The sequence below is a fragment of the Gordionus sp. m RMFG-2023 genome, chromosome 5 (genome assembly GCF_954871325.1).
Source record: "Gordionus sp. m RMFG-2023 chromosome 5, tfGorSpeb1-WG-v2, whole genome shotgun sequence".
Classification (NCBI taxonomy): Eukaryota; Metazoa; Nematomorpha; class Gordioida; order Chordodea; family Parachordodidae; genus Gordionus; species Gordionus sp. m RMFG-2023.
The window spans coordinates 25,029,361-25,053,681 of record NC_088779.1 but is presented as its reverse complement, the minus strand read 5'-3'; the positions used below and the strand labels follow the sequence as shown (position 1 = coordinate 25,053,681).

At 26.0% G+C, this 24,321-nt stretch overlaps 3 protein-coding genes across 4 annotated transcripts in view; 1 reads left to right on the top strand and 2 right to left on the bottom strand.

Moving 5' to 3' along the window:
- Positions 1-1,338: 1,338 nt before the first annotated feature.
- Positions 1,339-8,071, bottom strand: LOC135929634 (KRR1 small subunit processome component homolog). The gene is made up of 9 exons (XM_065466306.1): positions 7,811-8,071; positions 7,622-7,756; positions 7,380-7,505; positions 6,183-6,266; positions 5,815-5,871; positions 5,397-5,687; positions 4,442-4,519; positions 2,658-2,754; positions 1,339-1,734 (listed from the first exon to the last, which is right to left on the bottom strand). Exons 1-9 carry the CDS (start codon positions 7,970-7,972, stop codon positions 1,664-1,666), a joined length of 1,101 nt encoding a protein of 366 aa, XP_065322378.1. The 5' UTR covers positions 7,973-8,071; the 3' UTR covers positions 1,339-1,663.
- A 770-nt stretch (positions 8,072-8,841) lies between these two features.
- On the top strand, positions 8,842-13,352 carry LOC135930024 (uncharacterized). 2 transcript variants are annotated; one of them, XM_065466790.1, is made up of 5 exons: positions 8,842-8,959; positions 8,998-9,113; positions 9,154-9,321; positions 9,366-9,501; positions 12,990-13,352. In XM_065466790.1, exons 1-5 carry the CDS (start codon positions 8,894-8,896, stop codon positions 13,032-13,034), a joined length of 531 nt encoding a protein of 176 aa, XP_065322862.1. In that variant the 5' UTR covers positions 8,842-8,893; the 3' UTR covers positions 13,035-13,352. The 2 variants fall into 2 exon arrangements, with proteins under 2 accessions (XP_065322862.1, XP_065322863.1); XM_065466791.1 differs by lacking the exon at positions 12,990-13,352 and adding an exon at positions 9,554-9,611.
- Positions 13,353-14,005: 653 nt separating this feature from the next.
- LOC135929485 (epidermal growth factor receptor-like) overlaps positions 14,006-24,321 on the bottom strand; it is a 28,898-nt gene continuing 18,582 nt past the window's right edge. Inside the window, exons 9-19 of the mRNA XM_065466090.1 lie at positions 23,622-23,814; positions 23,178-23,263; positions 21,326-21,555; positions 21,068-21,153; positions 20,560-20,655; positions 18,131-18,380; positions 17,731-17,822; positions 16,891-16,966; positions 15,412-15,558; positions 14,956-15,038; positions 14,006-14,477 (exon numbers count right to left, since the gene is read on the bottom strand). Of these exons, the coding sequence (XP_065322162.1) occupies positions 14,274-14,477; positions 14,956-15,038; positions 15,412-15,558; positions 16,891-16,966; positions 17,731-17,822; positions 18,131-18,380; positions 20,560-20,655; positions 21,068-21,153; positions 21,326-21,555; positions 23,178-23,263; positions 23,622-23,814 (1,543 nt within the window). The 3' untranslated portion in view covers positions 14,006-14,273. The remainder of the gene's footprint in view (positions 14,478-14,955; positions 15,039-15,411; positions 15,559-16,890; positions 16,967-17,730; positions 17,823-18,130; positions 18,381-20,559; positions 20,656-21,067; positions 21,154-21,325; positions 21,556-23,177; positions 23,264-23,621; positions 23,815-24,321) is intronic.

Below are 24,321 nucleotides of genomic sequence, written 5' to 3'. Positions count from 1 at the left end.
ATTTTTCCAATATCCGAAACCCCCTAATTAAACACTCTGCGTAGGATAGACTTTGGCCATTTTGCTGCCTATTATAATGTTAACGCTATAAGGGAACTTGAATCTCAATCAATAAAAATTACAAAGAATTATTAACTTTATATAATTGTGATTTTGTAATATTATATTTTTTTTACTATTATTATAACTTACCTTGTAATAACATATTATTGTAATATATATATATATAGATTATATATACAATGTTCAGATAAAATCTTTAATTCGTAAAAAAAAAATTAATTCGCATAAATCATTTGAATATAAATTATATTTTTATATAATTAATTAGTTGGTGAATATGCTATCGACGATTGTTTAGTATTAATTTGAATATGCAGTCTAGGAATTTATTTTTTTATGAACTTTAATATACTTTTAATTTTTATTATTTTTTATGAATACTTGTAATTTTTTTTGCATATTAAAAAAATGTTTATAAATGAAAAAAATTTATAATAAAAGTTAGTTATCTGGTTTTATAATTTGAAGAAAATTAGTATTGTTGTATAAAATTTAATTTAGTGAAAAACAGGAGTCGTAAGATTTATTAACAGAATTATTTAATTTTTTATATATTCTTTTTTATTAATACTAGGTTCCATTAAAGTCTTTCCCACAAGCCTTCACAATTTGATTACAATTTAATAAGGAATTGTAACATTAACAAAATTAGAGCATTTAATGATAATATAGGTATTGTCTGGCCAAAATTAATATACTCAAACATACATATTGAAATGAAAATGAACAAATTTAATTAGCAATTGATGATATGATTCATTAATTAAAATTTCATACTATTAGTAGCTATCAGTTGTACCTTTAAGAAGAGCAATGAAAAAGACTTTGAAATATCCCCATATGGAATGGTATTCATATAGATTATCTCACCAAACCTCAGAAGCATTAAAGAAGGGATATTAAGTACAAGGAACCACATCTCTCCTAAACTTCAAACATTATAAATATAATAGTTTTAATTTAATAAAAAATTTATAACTAATGCCTAACCTGATTTTAAATATAAGCTACCTACCTTTACCATTTTTTTCTTCAATTTGTATTTGATTATTTTTTTAATGCTCAGCCTTATTTAAGTTTTGTATTTCTATTTCTTCTGTTCTACAAAATGTAGGTAAAAATAAACCATATTTAAAAAATTATAGATATTTATTAATAATTAAAATATTATAATATACTTATTAATTCCTAACTCACTAATAATTCTGAATTTAATAAAATAATCATAATAGTTATAAACCGTTTATTTCCATATAAAATTTTTATTAGCTTAAAATGATATTTATGAAAAATTTCGATTAATTGTCTAATTTATCATATGATTACACATTAATGTCATTTAATCGGATTGCAAGCCATAAAATGGCCTTACAGCTAACTCCTACGTATGGATAGATGTATTAATGATTGAATCGTGAACCTTTTAGTATATTTACATCATTGTTCTGAGCATGTTGTGAAAACGACATTAAACAAGTTAGTCGAATTAGTATTTCTTTTATACAAAAAATATACAATATTTATAAAGATTATAATGTGCACATACTAAATACACAATATTTATAAAGATTATAATGTACACATACATAATAAACAATATTTAAAAGATTGATTCTTCTTTGCGTTTTAATTTCTTCTTTAATTTTGCGTATTTATCTGTTTCGGATTCATCTATTAATTTAAAATAATGCCATTATAATATAATCATTTCAATGCTATGTTAAGATATTATCGGCCACTTATAGGGTTTTCTACTCAAACTGAGGAAACGATTACATATTCACTATGGGTAAGGAATAAAAACATTTTGAATGGGGGTGTTAATAAATATCAACATGACTTAAATTTATTTCTCACAAGGTAGTAAAATTCTAATTATAATTGGTAAAAATTATAACTTATGAGCCATCTCTATTCTTTTAAATAAAAACTTCAATCATTCTTCTTATAGCGCTGACCCGTCTTAGTGAGAAAAGTAATAAGGGGCAAAGGGCAGAAAAAGGATATACGGGCAGTGTCTACATGAGCTGAGGAGGGTAAAAATTATATGCCTATAAAAAAAGAAGATGGAAGGGTAAACATCCAAGAGTAGTAGGCAAAATTTATTGAAGAGTTATAATTACATTTTTAAATAAAATAGGGCAAAATAATTGTAATAAAAATTTAGTCAATACTTCAATTATAAAGCTATCATAATAATATACAAAAATTGCTAAAAAGACCAAACGATAAATTGAATGTAATTAGTCATCTAAAAAAAAATTTCGGCACTTGTTGTTTAACATGTATTCAATTATCAAATATAATTAAATATTTTATAGTCATAAAAGTAAATAATACTTTTAGAGCGTCGTTTTTAGGTGGGTAGGAATATTAATTTTATTTTATGTAGATTCTGTGTTAGGGACAAATTGCTCCTACCAACCGATTGATTTAAATAAAGACTAGAATGAAATTTTTTAAAAGCCTCGTTTAAAATCGATTAAGTGGAGTTAGAACTTTAAAATAATCAAGCGACGATATTAAAATCTTAAGAACTGTTAATATTAGAATAAGGATTTTTAAAATAAAATATGATTATGATAAAAATTAACTTATAATTTTCCGTTTCGTTTTTTGATTTTCTTTCGGAGGTTCAAAAGCTTTCATCTTCTTTTTCAACTTCTTTTCGGCCATCGATTTCTGTTTATTCTATATTAAAATTAATAAAATATAACAAAAATAAATCAATTTATCTTTTTTGATATATGGAAAATTAAAGATAAAATTGTTTGGTTGGGCATTTTGAGACCACAGACTTTATAGAGACTGATTTTTGGGCAACCCATCAAACCCAGGGTAATACCTAGGGAAGTTTCAGGCTAGTGTTGTTAAACGTCTTGATTTTAGTCCATTTTTAAAAACGACTAACTCAATATTTTATCGAAATAATATTACGCAAGCCTGAAGATTTTGCTCATAGATGGCACAAAGGTCTAGACATCAATTAGCGAAATCTTGAGGTTTAGTCAATATTTTTCTGGCTAGAATATTGACTTAGCCGTTTTTAAAAATCGGCTCAAAGCGAGTCGTTTAACAACACTGGCCTCTTTCAAAAAATGGGTTTTCGATTAAGTTTCTGTTATCAAAATTTCCATTAATTAGAGTATATAAGCTTTTAAAATTGTTTAAATTACGATTTGGATATTTGTAAATATATTCGAATAAATAAAATATGCGATTAATAAAATTGGAAAACTATGGAATTATAAATATAATTATATAATTAATTATTTAAAAGCAAGGTATAATAATATATTTAAAAAATAGGCAAAAAATATAAATATTAACAAAATCAACAAAATATTACTTATCTAACAAATAATAAAAAACATATTAGTAAAAAATGAATGTGATATAATTTTAATTGAAATATAATTATTAGTTATTCTAAAATGATACATTTCCTTCAGGTTATAAATCATATTTTCTCTATAAACTCCTCACATAAGGTTTTTATGTTTCTGAAGATAGTCGAGGTTCGTGCCTCGAATCAAATCACAAAATCGAGTAATGTAAAATGAGGGGTCAGATTCAAAATTCAAATATCGATTTGAAAACCTCAAGAAAGGTGGATTTAAAAAAGAATATCATATAATTACTAGTAGATTTAGTCACAGTTTTTAAATAAATTTTATAAGTTTTTAATTAATGTTCTTCACAGTTTCAAATAAAATTAATTTTAAGTATAGTTGGTTTGATGTTTAACAAAATTAGTATTCCTCCCTCGTCTAATATAAACACTAATCCATATCTTTGTTGGATAGTACAAGGCTTCCCGCCAAAGAGATCCAAAATTTTGGTATCAGGCCTTAGCCTGAACCGTGTAGTTCAGTAAAAATTAGTAGTAACTTATTGGCTGCTTCGTTAGTATCTGTTAGATTTTACCGAATGTAGTGGGTTTGATGTCTAATAAATAAAATTAGTAAAACTGCAAATTTAATTTTAAAAACAAAACTGTGAGTATAATTATAAAACTGTGAAAATAATCTAAAAACTGTTAAAATTATAATAAAAAAACTGAACATTTCGATTTAAAACCTGCACATATAATTTGTTCCCTTTAGAAAATATGACTAAGCTTAAGGAATGTAGCAAATGTAGCAAACTACAATTATCGCTTTCAAATATTTAATTGTATGCATTGAATAGTTAGTTATATTAATCGTATATATATTTTTTTTAATATAAAATTCTAATAAATAAAACTTTTTATAGTAAAATAATTTTTAAAAAATTCCCAGAATAATTAAACTGGGATAATAAATGTTTCAAAAAAGAGTATATAAATTTATTATCATTATATTTGCAAGGAAAATCAATAAATCTAGCTTTTTACTTTTTTATCGAGTAACTCCTTATGTTTCTTTATGGATTCTTTGAGGAAATATTCACCCGTTTCGATTTCTTTATCCATCTAAAAAGTTATTTAATTTTTATTTTTATGATATACTAAAAAAATATAAAGATAATATTTATGTAAGGTCAAGTAAGGATAAGTAGTCTATGTGAATGGGTTGAAAGTGGGTAAGGACAATTTATTTCCATATATCTTTCAGTGGGTAGACTTCTAATGAGGCTGACTGTAAAATATTTAAGGATGGGGTGAGGAGTAAATTTTGATCATACTCTCTCTAAAAAAATTTCTCATATAAAGATGCTGAATAAAAGTGATCACAAAAATTACCATTTTTTCTTCTTGTGAGGCTTGAAAAGCCGGGAGAAAAAAAATATTAAACAGTGGTTACATATTTTTATAAAAAAAATATTGAATAGTGCTCAGTACAGTTCAAAAAAAGAATGGATTTGATTCAAGTCATAAAATTATTTTATTTTCTGTTAATAATAATATTATAATTCTGTCTATTAAATTATTAATATAATATTAATCATATAGCGTTGATTGATCGAAAAAAATTTTCTTATTTTCTATTTGATAAATTATTATATTTCCTTGTTTCAAATAGGATTTCCGTGATAATTTTTGGATTAGTTGATCGTAAAATCTATTTTACTTAACATTTATATTTTAGAGAGGAGTACAAATACAGTCATAGTTTTATAAAAATCTACACCTTTATATTTAAAAAAAAATAATGGATAAATAACTTATATAATATTGAAAGAATATATCTTTCTTTATTACGTTTCATGGGTTGGGAAGATTGACCCTCTGAGCTCGAACTCTAACTTTTTATGAAAGAAAGAGAGAAAGAATAAAAGAGAGAAAGAATAAAAGAAAGAAAACCTTCCTTCAAGGAAAATAAATTTATATGAAGAGAATAAAATTAAACCTTGCTTTCCACTGGGGGAGGAGGGAACGGTGTATACTCCTTTTTGACTTTAAATTTTTTGCGTTTTTTCTTAAATTTCTTTTGCTCTGTTCCGTCGCTAGTCGATTTATCTGCCTCGTTTTGTTTTGACCCTTTCGCATTAAAATTATCGTTATTTTCGGGAATTTCATTAGCGTCATCGTTGGCGTTCTTTTTGTTTTTTTTGCTATTCTTGAACTTGGGTAAAAACCTCTCCCAATTTTCGTTTTGAAGCCTTTCATCTTTCATGAGCTCTTTTTTTATCATCAGTGCCTTATGAATAATATTTTAAATTCTATGAAAATGTGTAAACATAACATGAAAAAATAACATCCAATGTAATAATATTATTAGTATATTTAAATAACTAAATGTTTTAAAAATGTTATTTATCAATTACTTTTATATTATATATGGGATGAATATTTTTCATAGCATCTTCCACCAGTTTTCTTACCTAAAGATTTCATTTTGAAAGGTAAAATATATATGAATATGGATGGTGCAAAATTGATATTTATAACACTATTAAAAACATTCTTATAATAACACTTATTTTAGTAGCAGTTCAATTTATGGACTAGATCTAAATTCAAAAAGTGCTCTCTAAGCTTACTCTAGAAACTAGTTAAAATAATTAAGGACAGGTTTAAGTTGTCACTTTAAATATGCTTCAATATTTTTTATATATAAAAACCTGGAGAACTAAATGACTATCCTTTATTAATATTATAATGACATAACAAATGTTCACTCTAAATAAATTACCTCTTTAATGCCAGCATACGACCCTATAACTGAAACTGTGTTTCCATGTACCATTATATAACAATTTGTCAATAATTCTAATGCCTTTTATTGATATGTTATAATAAATATAAGCAGTTTTAGTACATATTATATTTCAAAATCTGCAGGCAGATATAATTTTTTAAATTATGGCAAAAGAATTAAATAATTATAGGAAATATAAACAAAACATCAAAAATAGAATATAAAGTCAATAACAAGCCTAAAAATCAGATCAATGATATGCCAATACCAAGGCTGATACTTCATATTATAGAGGTGCCAAGTTAAAAACCAACACAATTATGACTATGTTAATTCTTATTTAATATTCTATTTTATTAATTCTTTTGGTTGTTCTAATATTTTTTTATTAATAGATTTTATAAAATTTAACCAAAATGAAAGTTATAAATTATTATATAACAATCAAACAAAAATAAGTTTATGTAATTTTTAAACAAATATTTATTTAATAATAAATTGCCTGGTATCAGATAGTGGTATAGGTAAAAAAATTAAGGCATTAGTTGCATCTCAACTAAAAATAATTTAAATTATATCAATTGGAAAATCATATAATGAATCATTTACTGCTTATATTTTTAATTTCTCTTTGAAAGGAAAAAAAAATTATTTTAAATCTAGACTGGGTTAAAAAATTGACCCTATAGATCTTGGGTTTATATTATGACATGTACTATTTTTCTATGAAAATTTTGACATTTAAAAATAATAAAATCAAAATTTTGATATGTTAATCGAGATTGACTTTTTAAATTTGTTTAACTTAAATTGCTTTTATTTTAAACATGTTAGCCTTTAACCATGTATTTTGTTTAAATTGTTTTTTTATAATACATATATATATATATATATAACTTATTTTATATTTATTCAGTATCATTTTAGTTTTAGATATATTTATAATAAATATAACATTTTTTTTGTCCACACATCACCACCGTTATTAATATATAACATGGTGTTTTTTTCTTGTCCATACTACACCACAGTTATTGATATATAACATGATATAATACCTAAACTAAATTTTTGTGCAAAAATTAAATTATATATCCTAAAACTTAAACTATAAAAATATATGTTTTTAGTATTATATATGTTAATTATGATGGGCTAAGGATTATATATTTAACTCAAAATAAATTTTACCTTTAATGTTGAGCTATTAGTGCCAATCAATCTCTCTCTTCGTTTAACAAATCTCTCTTTATTTCTTACCAATGATCCTATCTTTATAACATCACAAACAATTTCATCTTCTAACACTTTTATAGCCTAATAATTAATCATATTATGATTTGTATATATTTAATTAAACTAATAAAATACATATTTGATAAATAATGCAGAGTGAGTGCAATAAGTACATGAATTATATTCAAAAAACTAACATGTTCATAAGGCACACTACGAGCTAATAGTTTTAAAACATCACGAGCTTTTATTATAATGTAAGGATCCCATGTTTTCTTTGAAGTAGTTACACTTAGTGTACCTTCTAGTACGTCAAAATCGGCATTAATATCCTAATATATATATATAATAAATAAAATGTTTACAAAAATTACATATTATCTTACATATTGATGTAATATCTTTTTAATAGCTGGCCAGTTTTCTCGAATATATGGCTCTCTATACTTTGGAAATAATATAGAAAATGAACTATCAGCTAAAAGGCCGTGCGGATTATCTTCTTTCGTGAATTTTGGAGCTTTCCAATCTCTTGGAACTTCAACCATATGGAATTATTAGTGTATTCTTAAACTCAGCAAATAAAGATTACATGATAGCAGCTGTCATAAGCAGATGTTAATAGAAAGTGGCATATTAATATGTTGAAGGTATTTTGATTTTTAAATAATGTGTGAACGAAAATAAATTGAATTTATAGATAAATGTCAAATGTGCTATTAGTCGACATTCTATCATCAATTTTATAATAAATAAAAATTTACCAAGCACATACAGTTTAACTTATGATTTAAGCAAATCGCTACTTTTGGATAGATATGTATTCAGACAATAGAGATAAAATGTTCTTAAGAGAAAAAAATTCTAAACAAAATGCTCAGATTTTTCCTTGACATTTTTTTTATCCTTTATTACCCTACGTATGGCCTACCTCTTAACCCCATATACGGGGATAACATAAAGAAAAAAGGCAGTGAGTATCCAGGATTTTCCTAAAGTATATTTAGATAAATTATTTCCTCATATATTTTATTCGAGAAATTTAAGTCCACTTATTGTAAGCCTTAGGCCATATTCAATTAAGATAATTAATTTTGGTACACTTTTTTTATTGCATTTTTTAAATAAATTTTGAATCAAAGTGGTTATTTTAAAAAGTTATTGACTTTTACTAATTTTTCCTTCAAATACTTTTTTTTATAATGATATATCTTTTATGAAGAGGTGGGGGAGGCGGTGTAGGGTAAAAATTTAGCTTAAAATGATAATTATGAGAACAGGCAAATTTGCGGTCTTATTTATAAATATAAATACCACCTCACAAGGTCATCATTTAGCTCCAGGGCAGTAAAATGATATTAAAAAATTTGAAAATATTTTTTCTTTATAAAATAGCTACTGTCAATCAAATGAACAACTCATTCATAATAATTTAAAGAACCAATGTCAAAATAACTTATTTTCTAAATATGGGAAATAGCCAGGTTATTGCTAAAAATTATTCTTATAATCTAAATGAAGATGGAATAATAAAAGTATATATAATATGAAAGTGCTCTCATTATATAATAAGGTGTCGGAGGATATAGCAGAAAATCTTATGAGCAAAGGAATTAATGTAAACTCTAAAAATGTTTATAGTTCAAATAATACAGATAAAGTTATAAATCAAGATATTGACAAATACAAGTTACTTAAATTTATTTTTTACAATATGTTAAATTATCAGAAGCCAACTGAAAAAGCATGAAGAATATATAACATTCTTGGAAGAAAAACTTAGGGGAGAAAATAAAAAGAATGTTGCTCCCAATAATAAACATCAGCATCATAATAATAAAATCTTGACTGCTGAAGCATTTGATAATTTATTGAAAAAATTTTATGAAAATTATAGGTATATATATGTTTAAATAACGATAATGATTATTTTATGACTAGTCCTCATAGTAGTGTTAAGCATTGTGAAATAGAAAAAAATATTATATCAGAATGTTATAAAATAAATGAAAACAAAATTTTACAGTGTTCCAGAGAAGCTAAAAAGTTTGAAAATTGTGTTTTAAATATTCAACAAGTAAATCTTATATAATATTTATTTAATTAATCATAACTTTTTTTTCTTATAGACCTGATATTTATGAAAATATTATTATAATATACTGTTTTAAATAAAGTTTGATTTTGTGTGCTATAAATAATTAATTTGATAATATGATAAAGCATAATTAATCATAATTTTTTTAAAAAACTTGTACAAATTAATGATTTCTCAAATGCAGTAATTATATTTATATCTTGCTATTTGTATTTTTTGTCTTAGAAAAGGAATTATCTGCCCTCCAATGTATGGATTCATATTTTATAGGCCAAGATTTTTTTATAAAGGGAAGGTGTATAGAGAAAAATTTGCATTGGTTGATATTAGAGTTGGAGTATATATTTATTCAATGTTTTTTGTATTTTCTGTTTAAACGAGAATAGGTTGATATTTATGGGAAAAGTGGTAACACATATATAATATATTTACCCATATTCCATGAGATAGTTGTGAGCCCATCATCTGATGAAAGGTTATGAGGTTCTAAAATAAGGATTTGAGCTCTTTTTTAAGAAAAGCTGAGAATTTTATTTATTACGAATGGATGACAACCCTCAACAATTTAACATGTCTGACCTTAGGATTAAATGTTAAGTTGCAATTTGGGAAAATATGAGACTGGACTCACAGCTAAGTCTATTACTTAGAAAACTCTTAGTTGTTCATTAGTTAAGAGGTTCCATAAGTTTTTACTTGGGTCAGCTTCCAACCACTCATGTCCACTTATTTTATCATTATTTTGAATAAGGTGAATATTTTCAAGGGTTATCTATTATAAATACACAAAAATATTGGGTAATTTTTCTTTATATTAGTTTATTAATATACTTTACTTCTTCTATCGTTAAAAATATGTATTTTTTATTTTATAAGTTGCACCTTTTTTCACAATTTTTTTATGGGAGTTATGAAGATTTATTGAGAAAAGGAAATTAGTTTAGAAATAAAATAAAAATTGTACATATCTGTATTTATTTTCTAAAAGCTTAATATTGGCGGTGATCTGATACCTATATTTGGTATTGGTACATTTATCGTTAAAACATGGCAAGGAGGGTCTTATTCCGTAAACTATATTAGGTAAGATTACGCTGCATATTAACGAGTTGTATAATAGTCGGGAAAAAAAGAAAAGATAAGAGTGAGATTTGGGGGGGGGGAGCAAGAATTCCAGAAACTTTCATAGAAATAGTCTTTCCCTACTTGAGTTTACATCTAGAATTCAACACTAAAAGTATATACATGTCCTACAAATCTTGATAAAATAATATTTATTCCCGTCGATTATCATTTGACTATATTTAATTTATTTTATTTATTCTAATTATTTTTAAGATAATATAGTTTCATATATTGTTTTTAATTATATTAACAAATGGGTAAAATATTATTAATATGACTGAGTAAAAAGGGAATTTTTATAAAAATATATTTCATTATGAATCTATTTTTCTGAGAATTAGAAGGTAAACACGTAAATTTATATAGAGCTTGGCATGGGGAAAAAATTTAAGAACTATTAATAGCAATAATGAAACTAAAATTTTCCAGATAAATTATAAACAATAACATTGAATTATAAATTTATTTAAATTTTTAAAAAGTATCACCTATTGATTTTTAAAACCCGATTCGGGTCGATAAAAATGGCCAGATTAAGGTTTTAGCAAAAATTATATGTAAGCCTGGAAATTTTGTTCATAGATGATAGAAAAGTTTGATTTGCTAAATCTAGAAGCATATACAATATTCTTTTGACTAAAATCTCAATGAGGCTTTTAAAAATCGGGCTTTTTAACAACACCAGTTTATAAACCGAGGATTTAACCGCCAATGAAAATAAATATAACCCGTCGCTAAATAGAACTAAAGGTCAATTTATATAAAGCTAAAAAAATTATAAATTAGTTAATATTTAACAGAATGCATAATATAATAACGTCAGGTTAATCCGGTGGATTTCTGTTTATTTTGTGATAGAATGTAGTAAAAATATTGTTATAATATTTTATTAGATAATTTTAAATAAAAAATTCGTTTTTCACTTAAAACTCAATTTTCTACATTAAAAAACGCGGATCCTTCAAACTGAAAATGGCGGTGTTATTTATACTCAGTGGCATATTTTTAGGGGGAGGTTCAAAGGGGTATGCACATTTGGCTAAAAAAAATTGAACCTATTAACTTATAAATGTGATTTTATTAAATTATTCGATTTCTTATTTTAATGGGTCCTATTTTCCTAGTTCTGGAAATTTATTGAAAAAAATTTTTCGGTAGACAATCATCGTTCGAATTTTTCACAAATTCTTTATGAAAAAAAGAAGATTTCAGAATTTGACCCTCTGATTTGAAGTTCTTTCTTGGTTTTACGAGTTTCTTCAAATATTATACTAGTTACTTTTTAATTATTTCATCCTTGAAAGATTTATCCACAACTTTTACTACTCAAATAAGAATAGAATTCAATTAGATATATATTTTCAAAAATGGAAAAAAAAGTGATTGATAGATGTGTAAAAATAAAAGATTTCGCAAAAACCTTGTTGAATAATTAAAATTGATTTCAATTATTTATGAATAAATTTGAACCATTTCTAATATTTACAAATTATTTCGAACGTTTGATTAAGAGATAAAAATTCGACAGATAATATATTTTCCTTATTCGATATGAATATTCTTAAAATACAAATCGAATATCTAATAATGTATTTTATGTACACAACCATAAGAGTTTTAATATAGAATGTATTATGGAGTAAATCTATTTAAATCCTTTAAAAGCTCAGAATATATAACTTAACGCTCAGGGAAAAAAAATAGTGAGCGTTCAGAATTAATTCTTAATACTTACGGGATCAAAAAATATACTGAATCCTTCAGAATAAAAAAATGACTGCTCAACAAAACGTTTCGAATTGAAAAAAATGAATCGCTCAGATATATATACGAAACGCTCAAAGCTAGTCACTTAATCTCTATATTTTTTTTAGAGTAGTAATTAGACCCACGAAATATTTTTAAGTTACATTAAGGCACGGTTATAAACCGGATATCTGAACCCGGTATCTAGACCGAGTTTAGTAATTATAGTCTGTTACGACTTTCTTAAAATTGTAAAATATATTCATTTGTGTCTTAATGGTTCGTCCTAGCTCAACTAAATGAGTTACGAAGTGTCCAAGTTGCATAAAACATTAGTTAACTATTTTTTCGCCAACTAAATTTCGAAATCATAAGGTTATTCGTATAGTATTTTAATTGCAACACATAAGTTATGAAATTTCGTTTTATATGCTTGGGCATTAAAAAAAAGATTACTTTACCAAATTCGTAACTAATTTAGTCGAGCTAGAAAGAAGATATAAGATGGAACATTTTTTCCAAATTTTTCACTATTAAAACATTTAGATGTAATAAAAAATAGGCTAACTGAAAGATTTTACGATCGAAATATATAGGTTTTGATTGTCTGGACTCGACACAATGGTTCAAAAAATTTATAACTTGGACACGTATGCGTCATGCTCAAATTCGTTCAGAACTCCGACTCAAAAAATACATTTATTTATTTCAGTTAAAATTCAAGTCTCTCATGAGTTATGATTTATAGTGATGGATGATTAACAAAATATTGATAATCAGGTTGAGATTTGTTATTTTTATTTTCCCACCAGGTCCCTAATCTTACCCCGAACACATAATGGATGAGTAAAAATATTGAAGAGTTGTTTTTTATCTTTCAATTGTTACCCATATCGAACTTTATTTTAGAAATTTTTTAGCCCCCTCGATAAAACCGATGCCTAAGACCAGTGATGGTAACTGAGTTTAAAAATTATTTTTATTTCACTTTCATTTGCCTTGATATTTTTAAAAAAGGTTTATTTAACCCCCCCTCCCCTTAGTCTTGACTTAAGAATTATGGCCCAACTTAAGGAAATAGACGCTACAACATCTGATTTATTCATATTTATTAGCCTATTTATAATAACATGAACTGTTAAATTTGGCGGGTTATTTATAAAAATGATGACATTATATTAAAAACTATTTTTGATATGACTTAACCGCACTCCATAGCTCTCAAACTTTTTATTAACCCTAACCCATATATTGATTTATTTTAAAAACATTCCAATTAAAAAATCTTCAGTTGAACATTCCTTTTGACGTTGAAAAATTTTTTTAAAAATTTCCATTTGATACCTTTTTATCAAGATATTTTGTTATTAGAAAAAAATAAAATTTTACAATTTAATTTATTTATAAAAGCTAACAGTAAATGCCAATCTCTCCCACACAATTTGTATTAATAGAAAAAATATTGATTTTAAAATATTTTATTTATATCAATACTGTATTTTTTTAAAAATATATATCACATTATTTTGCTATAGAAATAATAGTGGTTATAATTATAATTTATTTAAAAATAAAAGATACTTTTAAAAATATTTTTTTTTAAAAAAATATGCGCATAAAAAAAATTAATAGCATATAGGCAAGGTTTTAAAAAATATATATACTTTTTGTAAATTTTATAAACTATAAATATTTTTACGAGATTGTTGTGGAATCATATTTCTAATAAATGCAAATTTTTTAAATAAAATAATATAAACAAGTATTTTTATATGATATTGTATGAGTTCATAATAATATAAGCTTAAATACAGTCTTCGGCTTATCATAATTTTTTCCAATGACATGATTATAAAATTATCTAGTAGTATTGTAAATATTTATGGCTTGAAATAAGTATTTTCATATGATATAGCATTTAGTTCGTGATAATTTACGTTAGATACAGCGTTCGGCTTGTCATACTTTCCAATGACGTTATGATAATACCTCAAATTGTTATTATTATCGATGCTGGCGTTTAAAATATCATCGTATATATTTTGGTATGGCGTTTGAAATTCGGCAAAAGATCTGGAATGTTGCTGAATTTAAACAAAAAAATTTTTTTATATAAGTTTTAAAAGAATTCGAATAATAAATTATTCGATTTGATGCCAATTAATCATGTGACACAATTGATCATATTTGAAATTATTCTAAAAATAAAACAATGCCCTAAAAAGGAAATCAATTTTATTCTTTTTTTCTTCTTAAACTAACCAAGTTGCTTAAATTTCAAGTTTCTGGGCCTAGATTTTTTAAAAAAAAATCTTTATCATTTTGTTCTTCCTTAATTATAATTTTATATTTATTGCTTTTATTAATAATTTTATTAGTTATATTTACTCAAATAAAGAAATAATTGAACGGAAAAAAAATAAAATTTAATTTAAAAGTTTACTTTGAGAACCCACTTAGGCTCATTGTTATATATGAAAATTCTAAAAAAAAATATCTTCAAGTAACATTTTTTTTTAAAAAATGATGTAATAATTTTTTAATTAGGATATCCATCGTTACTTTTGTAAATATAGTTTTTAGTTGTGAAAATCGATCAATAAGTTCTATAAAAGTTGGTCTGAGAGATGGAGAATTTGTCCAGCCTAATCATTAATTTTTAAAAAATTAGCATATATTATAATAATTTAAAAATAATCATATAATCCAAAGAAATTTTAAAATAAACGTTTATAACAACCTGATCCTAAACAAGGTTTGGTGGCAAAAAATAAAATGTTAATAATAAATATATCAAATCCCGATATGAAATCACTAAAAAAGAGGCTCAACTTTATTGGATCCAGTTTGCGATTCATAAAAAAAATGGCCAGGTCTCCTATATACTTTTTTTTTAAAAATGAAGTTTTGGTTCTTTCCGCTATTTTTATTAGTTCCGGTTCAAAATTCAAATTGAAATTAAAAGATTTTGTAAAAATTCTTATAGAAATTTTTTAAAAAATAAAAGCTTAAACTCACATTCTAACATAATTTGATATATTCGAGCTGATGCAATGTTGGGTTTAGGTAATCGATAACCATTTTGTAATAAATTGCATAGAGCTTTGTGTTTTATATTTTCGTAAGGATGTTTACCATAAGTAAACATTTCCCAAATAGTCACGCCTGTATTAGCATAGAAATATTATATTCGAATAATAAATACATTTTTTTTAAAAAATGAGTTTAATTAATTGAAAATAACTACAATAAAAAACTTATTTTAAGAAGAGAAATTATTTTATTTATGGTTGTTGCTTCCACCACTTATAATTTCATGGTAATATTTCCATTTTTAATAGTTTATAGGTCTGGCCTGGGAAGATGATGTGAACAAAATTTACAATATAATCTTAAAAACATTTACGGGGCCTCACTGATTGAGATAAGATAATTTGTTTTGAAGATGTTCAAGTTCATCCTCTGCCGTAGGTGGTATCCCTCGCTTAAATCCTCGGTCCTAGTTGTGATCTGTTGTCCTCTCAAAAAGGCTTAGGCGTAAGGTCCAGATGACTTTAATCTTGTTTCAATTATGGGTAGGAATGTCAGGTTGATAGGTAATTTATTCACCTCAGCGTCTTTTAGAGTACATTTACATTTCCCAAATTAGGAATTCGCTCTTCTTTCAAGTGATCATGATCTGGGAGTTTGCTGTCGAAACTATGTAGCACAGTAAACTCGAGAATTATGGTATACATATTAACATTTTTAGTCAAAAAATCTTCTTTGGCAACCATCGGTGGATTTTAAGGCTCTAGCTATAGTATCGTTGCATTTCAAGAGTCTGGTATTGTATCGCTTGCAATGCAGAATGGCGATTAGATTTGATCACTGTTTGGTAAAGAAGGTATTAATAATGTATTACCATTTAAATCTTAGATATGTGGTGTGAAGTAGCTCATTGTTGCTTAACAGCTGGTCAAGATTTCTCAATGGGAAGACCTCGAGATTCGTCAATATTACCTGATATACATCTTACCCTGGCCTCAACATTAATATCATTCGACTCTCATTAGCCCCTTTTTAAGGGCATCAATGCTAGGGTCAAGGAGAGGTATATTGTCCAGGTAACCTAGCCCTGAACATCGTCAAAATAAATTATCTTAGGATTAAATTTTCGATAAATTAGACCCCCAAAATGTCTTTAGATTAGATTTCGAATTGTAGTTACGGTCAACTAGAGTGCTCGATATCATCTAACCATTAAAAATGAAAATATTGTCATATATCAAAACATCAATAGGAAGTCGCGGGATAAGGGTTATAGGTGGAGCATCTAAAATAAATATCGGACACAACCATAATTAAAATAATTTCTCTTCAATATTTATTTATTATAGTCGATTTTAATGTTTTTAATGCCGTTTTAAAAAACAACAACTGGTTTAACTCTCTTCTCCCCCCCCCCCATATACATTTTAATATTTTAGAAAATTATATGTAATAGCTTTAAAAAACCATAGGCCCACACGTCAGATTTGTGAGTGAAGACAAGCGTTTTCAAGGTTTCGATGGCCAGCCATTTGTAAGGCATCTAAATTATTTTATTTTAAAATATAGAAGCTAGAATATTATATATTTCTTTCACTTAAAATGAATTTACTAATATATAGCGAATTGATTTTTTAAAAAAAACATAAATGTGTCTATTAATGTTGTTAAACCACCTGATCAGATTAAAATTTTAGCCAAAATAATATTATGTAAGCCTTGATTTGGCAAGAATAAAGGTCCAAGCCTTTCTGCCATCTATGAGCAAAAATCTCCAGTAACATAATATTATTTTGGTTAAAATCTTAATCTGTTTTTAAAAAATCGACCCGAATGCCGTTTAACAACACAAAATGCCAAATATTATTTTGTGGACACAAGAGATATATATATGCTTAAATTTTGTAAATGTAAAGGAGGATAAGGTTATATTTTTTTTTAGTTTCACTTCCTTTCCTAGAGAAAAAAGAAAGAAAGAAAAGAATTCAAATTGAATAATAAATTTTAGTATTGGTACGAATAGTAAAATATACTATTCTTATTTGATTTTAATTTTTAAGAAATATGTTAAAGGGCTGATGTCTTTAGATTAATATATTCTATTTATTTTTTTTATAAAAAAATTAAATAATAATGTATTAGAAAAATTTAGAAAAATGATTAAATGGATGGATGTTCTTTTTTTAAGATTTAAAAAATAGTGATTTACAAAATTTAACGATGTGATCATTTGGAAATTAATATATTCGAATTTAATTAAAATTATAAAACTTTGTTGCCTATTTAATAATTAATATAATTTTAAACTTTTCCTCCCTTAGACGCATACATATTATCGTATTCCTTCATAAGCCTAGCGGATCCAAAATCAGATATCAAAACCTGATCCAAAGAACGCACTAACATTTAAATTAAAAAAAATAATTAAATATTAGCTTGATATGAGACAATATACATTAATTTAAGAAATATCTATAAATTAACATGCTAAAAAAATCGCAGCTAACATTTTTATACATTATAAAATGAAGCATATCCATTTTCAATTAACGTTTACTGCATGCGATTTGGAATAGAAATAACATTTCCTAAAAAACTCAATCTAAATCTTTTACTAGGAACTTCCAGGCCACCCAAAGAATGTAAATTTATTCTGATTTACCAAAAAAAACATTAAAATTAATTATATTAGAAAAGTCGTTGTAACCTAATATGTTACGGGCTGCCAAATCTCTGTGAATAATGGAATGTTTTTCCAGGTAAGCCATTCCTTTGGCTATTTGTGTAGCCCAAAGAATCATATCTTGGATCAATATGCTCTGATCGTTGTCTCGCAAAAAATCTAGCATGCTGCCCAACTCGACCAATTCTGTCACTATCATTATTTCGGGATTCATGCATATCCCCAGGACATTTATGAGGCATTCGTGTTTAACATTTATAAGCAAATTAATTTCCTGCGATGTTAGAATCATTATAGCACAATTATAAAAATATATATGAGAATTAATTTTTAAATAAATTATCAAATCTCTCATCATGCACATTGAAGAATATAAGTTATAGTAATATTTGGAAAAAAAATGTTAAAATTTGGATGGGATGAGCTATTTAAAGAGAACTAAGATAACAGAGTTGTTAAAAGATACTTCACTAATGTATCTAGATAGAGATATAACTTCCATGATACAATTAAGATACACTTTTTATTTATTAAATCATTATAAAATGTGCTGTGCCTAAAGTTAAAATTGAAAATATATTATTGAAAAATTTAATTTGTGCAGTAAATCAAATATTTTTTTTAGTCAGTTCGATATTTTTATTTGTATGAAAATATATATAATTAAATGATTAAAAATTTTTCGCTTTTATTATTAAAACGATTTTCAAAGTTTTCTTTCACTTAAGCTTCCACGTTTATCCGCAAACACATTTTTAGCCACACCAAAAAGTTTTTCAATTGGTACACTGGAAGGTAGTCCAGTGTTATAATTTATAAAATATCACCTATATACTTAGGATCATCTTCAAATATAATAAAATCACTAACATGACGCTCATACTTAAAATAATCATTCAAAGTTTGCATCCCCTATCCATATCCTCTTTAAAATGTTGAAATAAAAAAATGTAATCTTAATCTTCTTTTTTTCTACGATTTTCTCTTCAATATTTTATTAATATTTGGAAACTTGTTATCGACTAAAAATTGTGTCATTAAATTTTCTGGCACTCGGAACCAAGTCCAATCAATTTTTTTTTAAAAATTGCCGATATTGTATTGATAGTTTCTTCTACATTCTTATTCATCAGTAATTATACATATATTAATCATCTAAAAATTTATAATATATAAAGAATATTATTAACACGATTTACCATATTTCAGTCATATGTAAAATAAAACCATTTTGAATATCGGAAAGAAAATATACTCGGTTATGATATTTAACAAAATTTAATTCAAAAAATAAGATTGTAACTATATTAAATAAAATTTAAAAAAAAAGGTATAATAAAATACTATCAATATTGTTATAAATGATAGCCGTAAAATATATATATAAGATACAAGCACAACATTTTGTTTTGCCTAAATGTACTTTAACAACTCTGCAAGATAGTAATAATGTTATTGTAACTGAGAGTAATTTTAAAATTAACCTTAATTTATGAGTTGTGGATTAAAAGGAAAGAATTTTTATCTTCAATAATGATTACGATTAGTATAAATATTAACAAATGGCCATTCCATGTTGAGTCGATCAAAAAAATATGATTTTCGACCCTTTTAAATTTGGGTGAAGCTTTATACGCCAAACTAAGATGCATATAACAAAAGCAGTGTTCAAATAATAGCATGTTCTTATATTTATTGAAAAATTAGAATATGTATTCTCTTTTATATGGTAATTATTTGTTCAAATATAAAAAAAAATTTGCAAAATGATAAATGTTGCATAAATTTGTGTTGTAAATATTATCATATATATTATTTTTCACTTTTAAAACTAAAACAACTAATTACATGATGCTATCTATCGAACAAATATTTAGTGTCTTTATCAATTTTTCACATGAAAACGAAAGATTGGCATTCCATTTTTTTATAAAGATATAAATTGATCTTGAAATTTACTTAAAGATTTATAGAAATCGGAAAAGCGCATTTCAAGAATTTTAAACTTTACAATGGGGTTAAATGGACCGGCATGTTAAAATAATTTTAAAAAAATAGAATGTGTACACCATTTTATTTTGATATTAGACAGAATTATTTTCACAATTCTTTAGTTTTTATTATATCTTTAATTGAATGACAATATAGATAAGAGAGAAAAAATAAGTCATTTTAAATATTTTGACCCTCGATATCCCCAAAAATATAAGAGCTGATGCTAAAATTTATATACTACTTTAGCTACGTGGACTTCAAGTTTGTATAAAAAATTTGACCCAAATCTATAGGGATCCCCGGTGTGATCAAATTACCATAGAATGATCCCAAGGTATCATCAAGAGCAGGAGATCATATTGATTAATGAGCACTGGTTAAAATTATGTGCATAATTATTTAAGATAATGGCAAATGACATGCGTATAGAAATTGATTTAAAGGAAGAAGAAAAAAACTTGTAGTATTTCTTCACTCTTTTTGTGGATATTGTCACCCATGATACTTTTAATAGCCACGGGAATAATTTGACCATCGGGAAATGTGCAAAGACCCTATTAAACATAATTTTATACAAAAAAATATTAATCATCAAGTTTGTAATAAAGGAAAAAAAAATACTTCAAAAATATTTGAATATGTTTTTTTGGCTTATTATTATATTTTAAAAATATTGATAGATTTAAACCACAAAATTCATACTAATATTTTCTTACTTTTTCTATTTAAGTCCTAATATAAATTATCTATATTATTTAAATCATATGCGTATTAATATGGTTTTTTTCTTCCGCTTTTTTTGAATAACGTCTTCCGGATTAAAAAATATATATTAGATTTACACTTCTGTAGTAATGTTCGACTAAAAACTTGGTTAAGCCATTTTGTAAGTGGGGTTTAAAAATGGAACGATTTATCAACATTGCACATAATTATGAATATTTATTAGAAGAAAAAGAAACAAACCTTGTGTACTGTCCCAAAGGCCCCGGATCCCAATAACCTTCCTAATTGGATGGCGTCTCTCTTAAACACGTTCACGAGCCTGGTCACTAAGATGATATAATTGCAAGAATATTTTTAAAAATTTTTCAACTAAATATCAATTTGATTTAGTTATCAAATATGAAAAATTAAAAGGGGGCTTATTTTAAAATATCAACTTAGGGGATAGGTGTATGATCGTGAAAAAAAACGTTATATAAAATGTGTATCAATAGAAACCTTCGCCATTTTGATTTTCGGAGTTTTGCTGGGAGACAAGATCCGGGCTAAAGGAACTATAACATTGATTAGACATATGAGCGGACGTCGGCAAATGACGTTTGTGATCGAGACGGCGGTGACATATGTAATAGGCCAAGAATATTAGGAATACAGCGATTATTATAAGAGACGTGGTAATGGCTAAGTAACTCGATCTGGAGAGAGGAAAGCTAGAATGGGTTTGGGAACTTTTGCGTATATGGTTATTAATTTTATTACTTTTAAAGTTTTAAAGGGATTTCTGAAGAAAAAAATAATTTTTTGGTTTTAAATTGCTTTAAGTAATTTTTGGTAGTGTTCGGGAAAGTTTCGTGTTTTGGGAGAATGATTTCATAAGACGAACAGAAACCGGATGCGTCCTAAGTCCTCATTCACAGTTAGCGCGAATTCGCAGGGAAAATTTACAGCTGCGTCCTGACTAGTATTAATTCTAATAAACAACAATCTGATTAGCGGTCTATATAGCTTCCTCTCAACAGAATGTTTTTTATTTAAAAAGGAGGCCATTTAGATTTAGTATACACTTAAAATTAAAAAGAATAGGGTGACCCAGTTAAAAATCTAAATAGAAATAAAAAAAGTAGGACGAACCAGGACACGATCCTATGACTTACTAAATATATTTTTTTTTGGAAAATGTGCGCCCCTGTGGATAGTAACTTCATCTTTAAATATTGAATAACTTTTATCAAATTCAACATTTTCTTTAAGTTCAGTTCTTTATTTTATATTTTATCATTTAATATATCAACGATAATACTATATTGTTTGGGTAATATTTATTTTATTTTTTTTTAAAAAATTAATAATTTAATTTTGTTTTAAGTTGTATCGAATTTAATAGCTTGTTTTTGATGTAATTTTATTTAATTTTTTCCAGGCAGAAATTTTGATTATATAAAGGAAATCGTTAAGAGGATTTTAAATTAACCTTTTATTACAATAATATTGTCTATTTGATCTGGTAAGTGAAAGATAATACCTCGGAAAAAAACTCTCAGCCATTTATATTCTGCGGGAAAGAGGGGGAAAAGTTATTTTTGAAATTTTTTTAAAATAATTATTGTAGTAATTTTTTTCTGCGACTCCTTAAAGAAAGTTGAATATCTAATATAATATCTATTAAATTTTTAATAGAGGGAAAGGGAGTAAGGTTGGTTGTTAAATCTTGTGTCCATTTAAAGTGGTAAATAATTTTAAAATTGCAATTTTTTCTTTCATAACCATAAAAATTATTTCTATGAAATATAACTGATGATAAAAAGCGTTAAGCACAATATTTAATTTAATTTGCCATATTCATTTATATTAATAGCATACATTTCCAATGCTATGATATAATTTGTCAATTTAATATGTGATAATATACATCGATCCTTTTTAGTCTTATATAATGTTTTTAAACATGAGCCGATTTTTTAAAACGGCTAATTCAATATTTTATCCAGAAAAATATTATGCAAGCCTGAAGATTTTGATTAAATGGCATTGGCAAAATCTCGAGGCTTACTTAAGCAATATTTATCTAGAAAAAATATTGAGTTAGCCATTTTAAAAAATCGACTCCAATCGAGCCGTTTAACAACACGAGTCTTATGATTGACTTTCTTATGGACATGATGAACGGATCATTTAATAGGATTGATTCTTAAGGACGCACTGGAACAGGACAGAACACAGGTCCGGACAAACTTTTACCGAACACTATTATTAAGTAATTAAATGAGAATAATATGAAAAAGAGCCATAAGAGGGGTAAAAAAAATTTTTTTAAGTTATTAAAGGAGTGGTATTCTTTCATGATAATTACTTGAAAATGGTTGAACATATTCTTTCGCCATTTATTTGGGACACATATGGAACATCCGCCGGACACGATATTAAGCAAGAAAAATTCTTAGAAAAAATCATATATACATTATTAATGCTATAAAAATTGGAATTTTATTTTACAATTCTTAGCAAAAATAATCTAATCATTTCCAGCCCGAGCTATTTATTGTTGTAATGAGCATTAAATACTGTAAAAAAATATCGTTACTAACGGCGTTACTTATAGTAATACGTTTCCTATTTTTGCGTAACTATAGTTGAGTAATCACTTAGCGGCTTAACCTACTTTTAGCCAGCAGATATATTAACTCAATGTATAGCGGATTTTTTTTGGCATGTGTATAAAAGACTATTTGGCCGATTATTTTAGCCACTATCCTACTCTAGTAATAAATCATATAAATGTGGCTAAAGAGCTAACTTTTTGAGTATAATGATTTATTCTGCTCGACAGCGAAAGATTCGCGCTCGTATAATCGTGCAATAATTTGTAAGCTATGCATGTATGGCAATCGAATGGTCCGGGACCGTCACAGCTGGCGCATTGATTAAAACATTTAAAGCAAAGTTTTTCTAGATTTCGCGATCTATCGTGAAGATCCAAGTGGGAAGGCCTAGGTATATAGAGTATCATATTTACAAAAAATTCTTAACCCGATTAACCAGATAATTGATTTTATTTTTTTTAATCATTCCTTCCAAACTTAAATTTATGCCTGATGTTAACTTCGACCGAATTCCTCAATTCTCGAATATTACTGTTCCTAAATAGGCTAGTTGTTTATGGTGTACGTTTTCTAATTACCATTTCCTCACCCGACCCCCTCCCCTTTGGCGTAACTACCAAGCCATGAAGCCTTATCCAATAAGATCATAATAAAAATTTTCTTTTGACTCTCCCCAAAACTTATATTACAGAAGCTCGCAATGGCGAATACACTCCATGGTAGTCGTTATTTCCCCACTCTATATCCGTATTAGTACTACCCGAGGAAAGTAACGATCCCTCCTCAAACCCATTACAATCTCGGATTTCCATACATTCAAAATATTACTCTAAACTTGACTGTTCGTAAAATTGAAATCATAAAAAAAATTAATCAGTACATCTGATCCACCCT

What these genes read in the sequence shown, in the direction of transcription:
- LOC135930024 (XM_065466790.1), top strand. Translation starts at nt 8,894, where the DNA reads ATGGGAAATAGCCAGGTTATTGCTAAAAATTATTCTTATAATCTAAAT. An exon ending in ATGAAGATGGAATAATAAAA is followed by an intron (nt 8,960 to 8,997) that starts GTATATATAATA and finishes TTATATAATAAG; the next exon opens with GTGTCGGAGGATATAGCAGA. An exon ending in CAAGATATTGACAAATACAA is followed by an intron (nt 9,114 to 9,153) that starts GTTACTTAAATT and finishes TTAAATTATCAG; the next exon opens with AAGCCAACTGAAAAAGCATG.
- LOC135929634 (XM_065466306.1), bottom strand. Translation starts at nt 7,972, where the DNA reads ATGGTTGAAGTTCCAAGAGATTGGAAAGCTCCAAAATTCACGAAAGAA. An exon ending in CGTATGCTGGCATTAAAGAG is followed by an intron (nt 5,872 to 6,182) that starts GTAATTTATTTA and finishes TGAAATCTTTAG; the next exon opens with GTAAGAAAACTGGTGGAAGA. An exon ending in ATCCCATATATAATATAAAA is followed by an intron (nt 5,688 to 5,814) that starts GTAATTGATAAA and finishes ATTATTCATAAG; the next exon opens with GCACTGATGATAAAAAAAGA.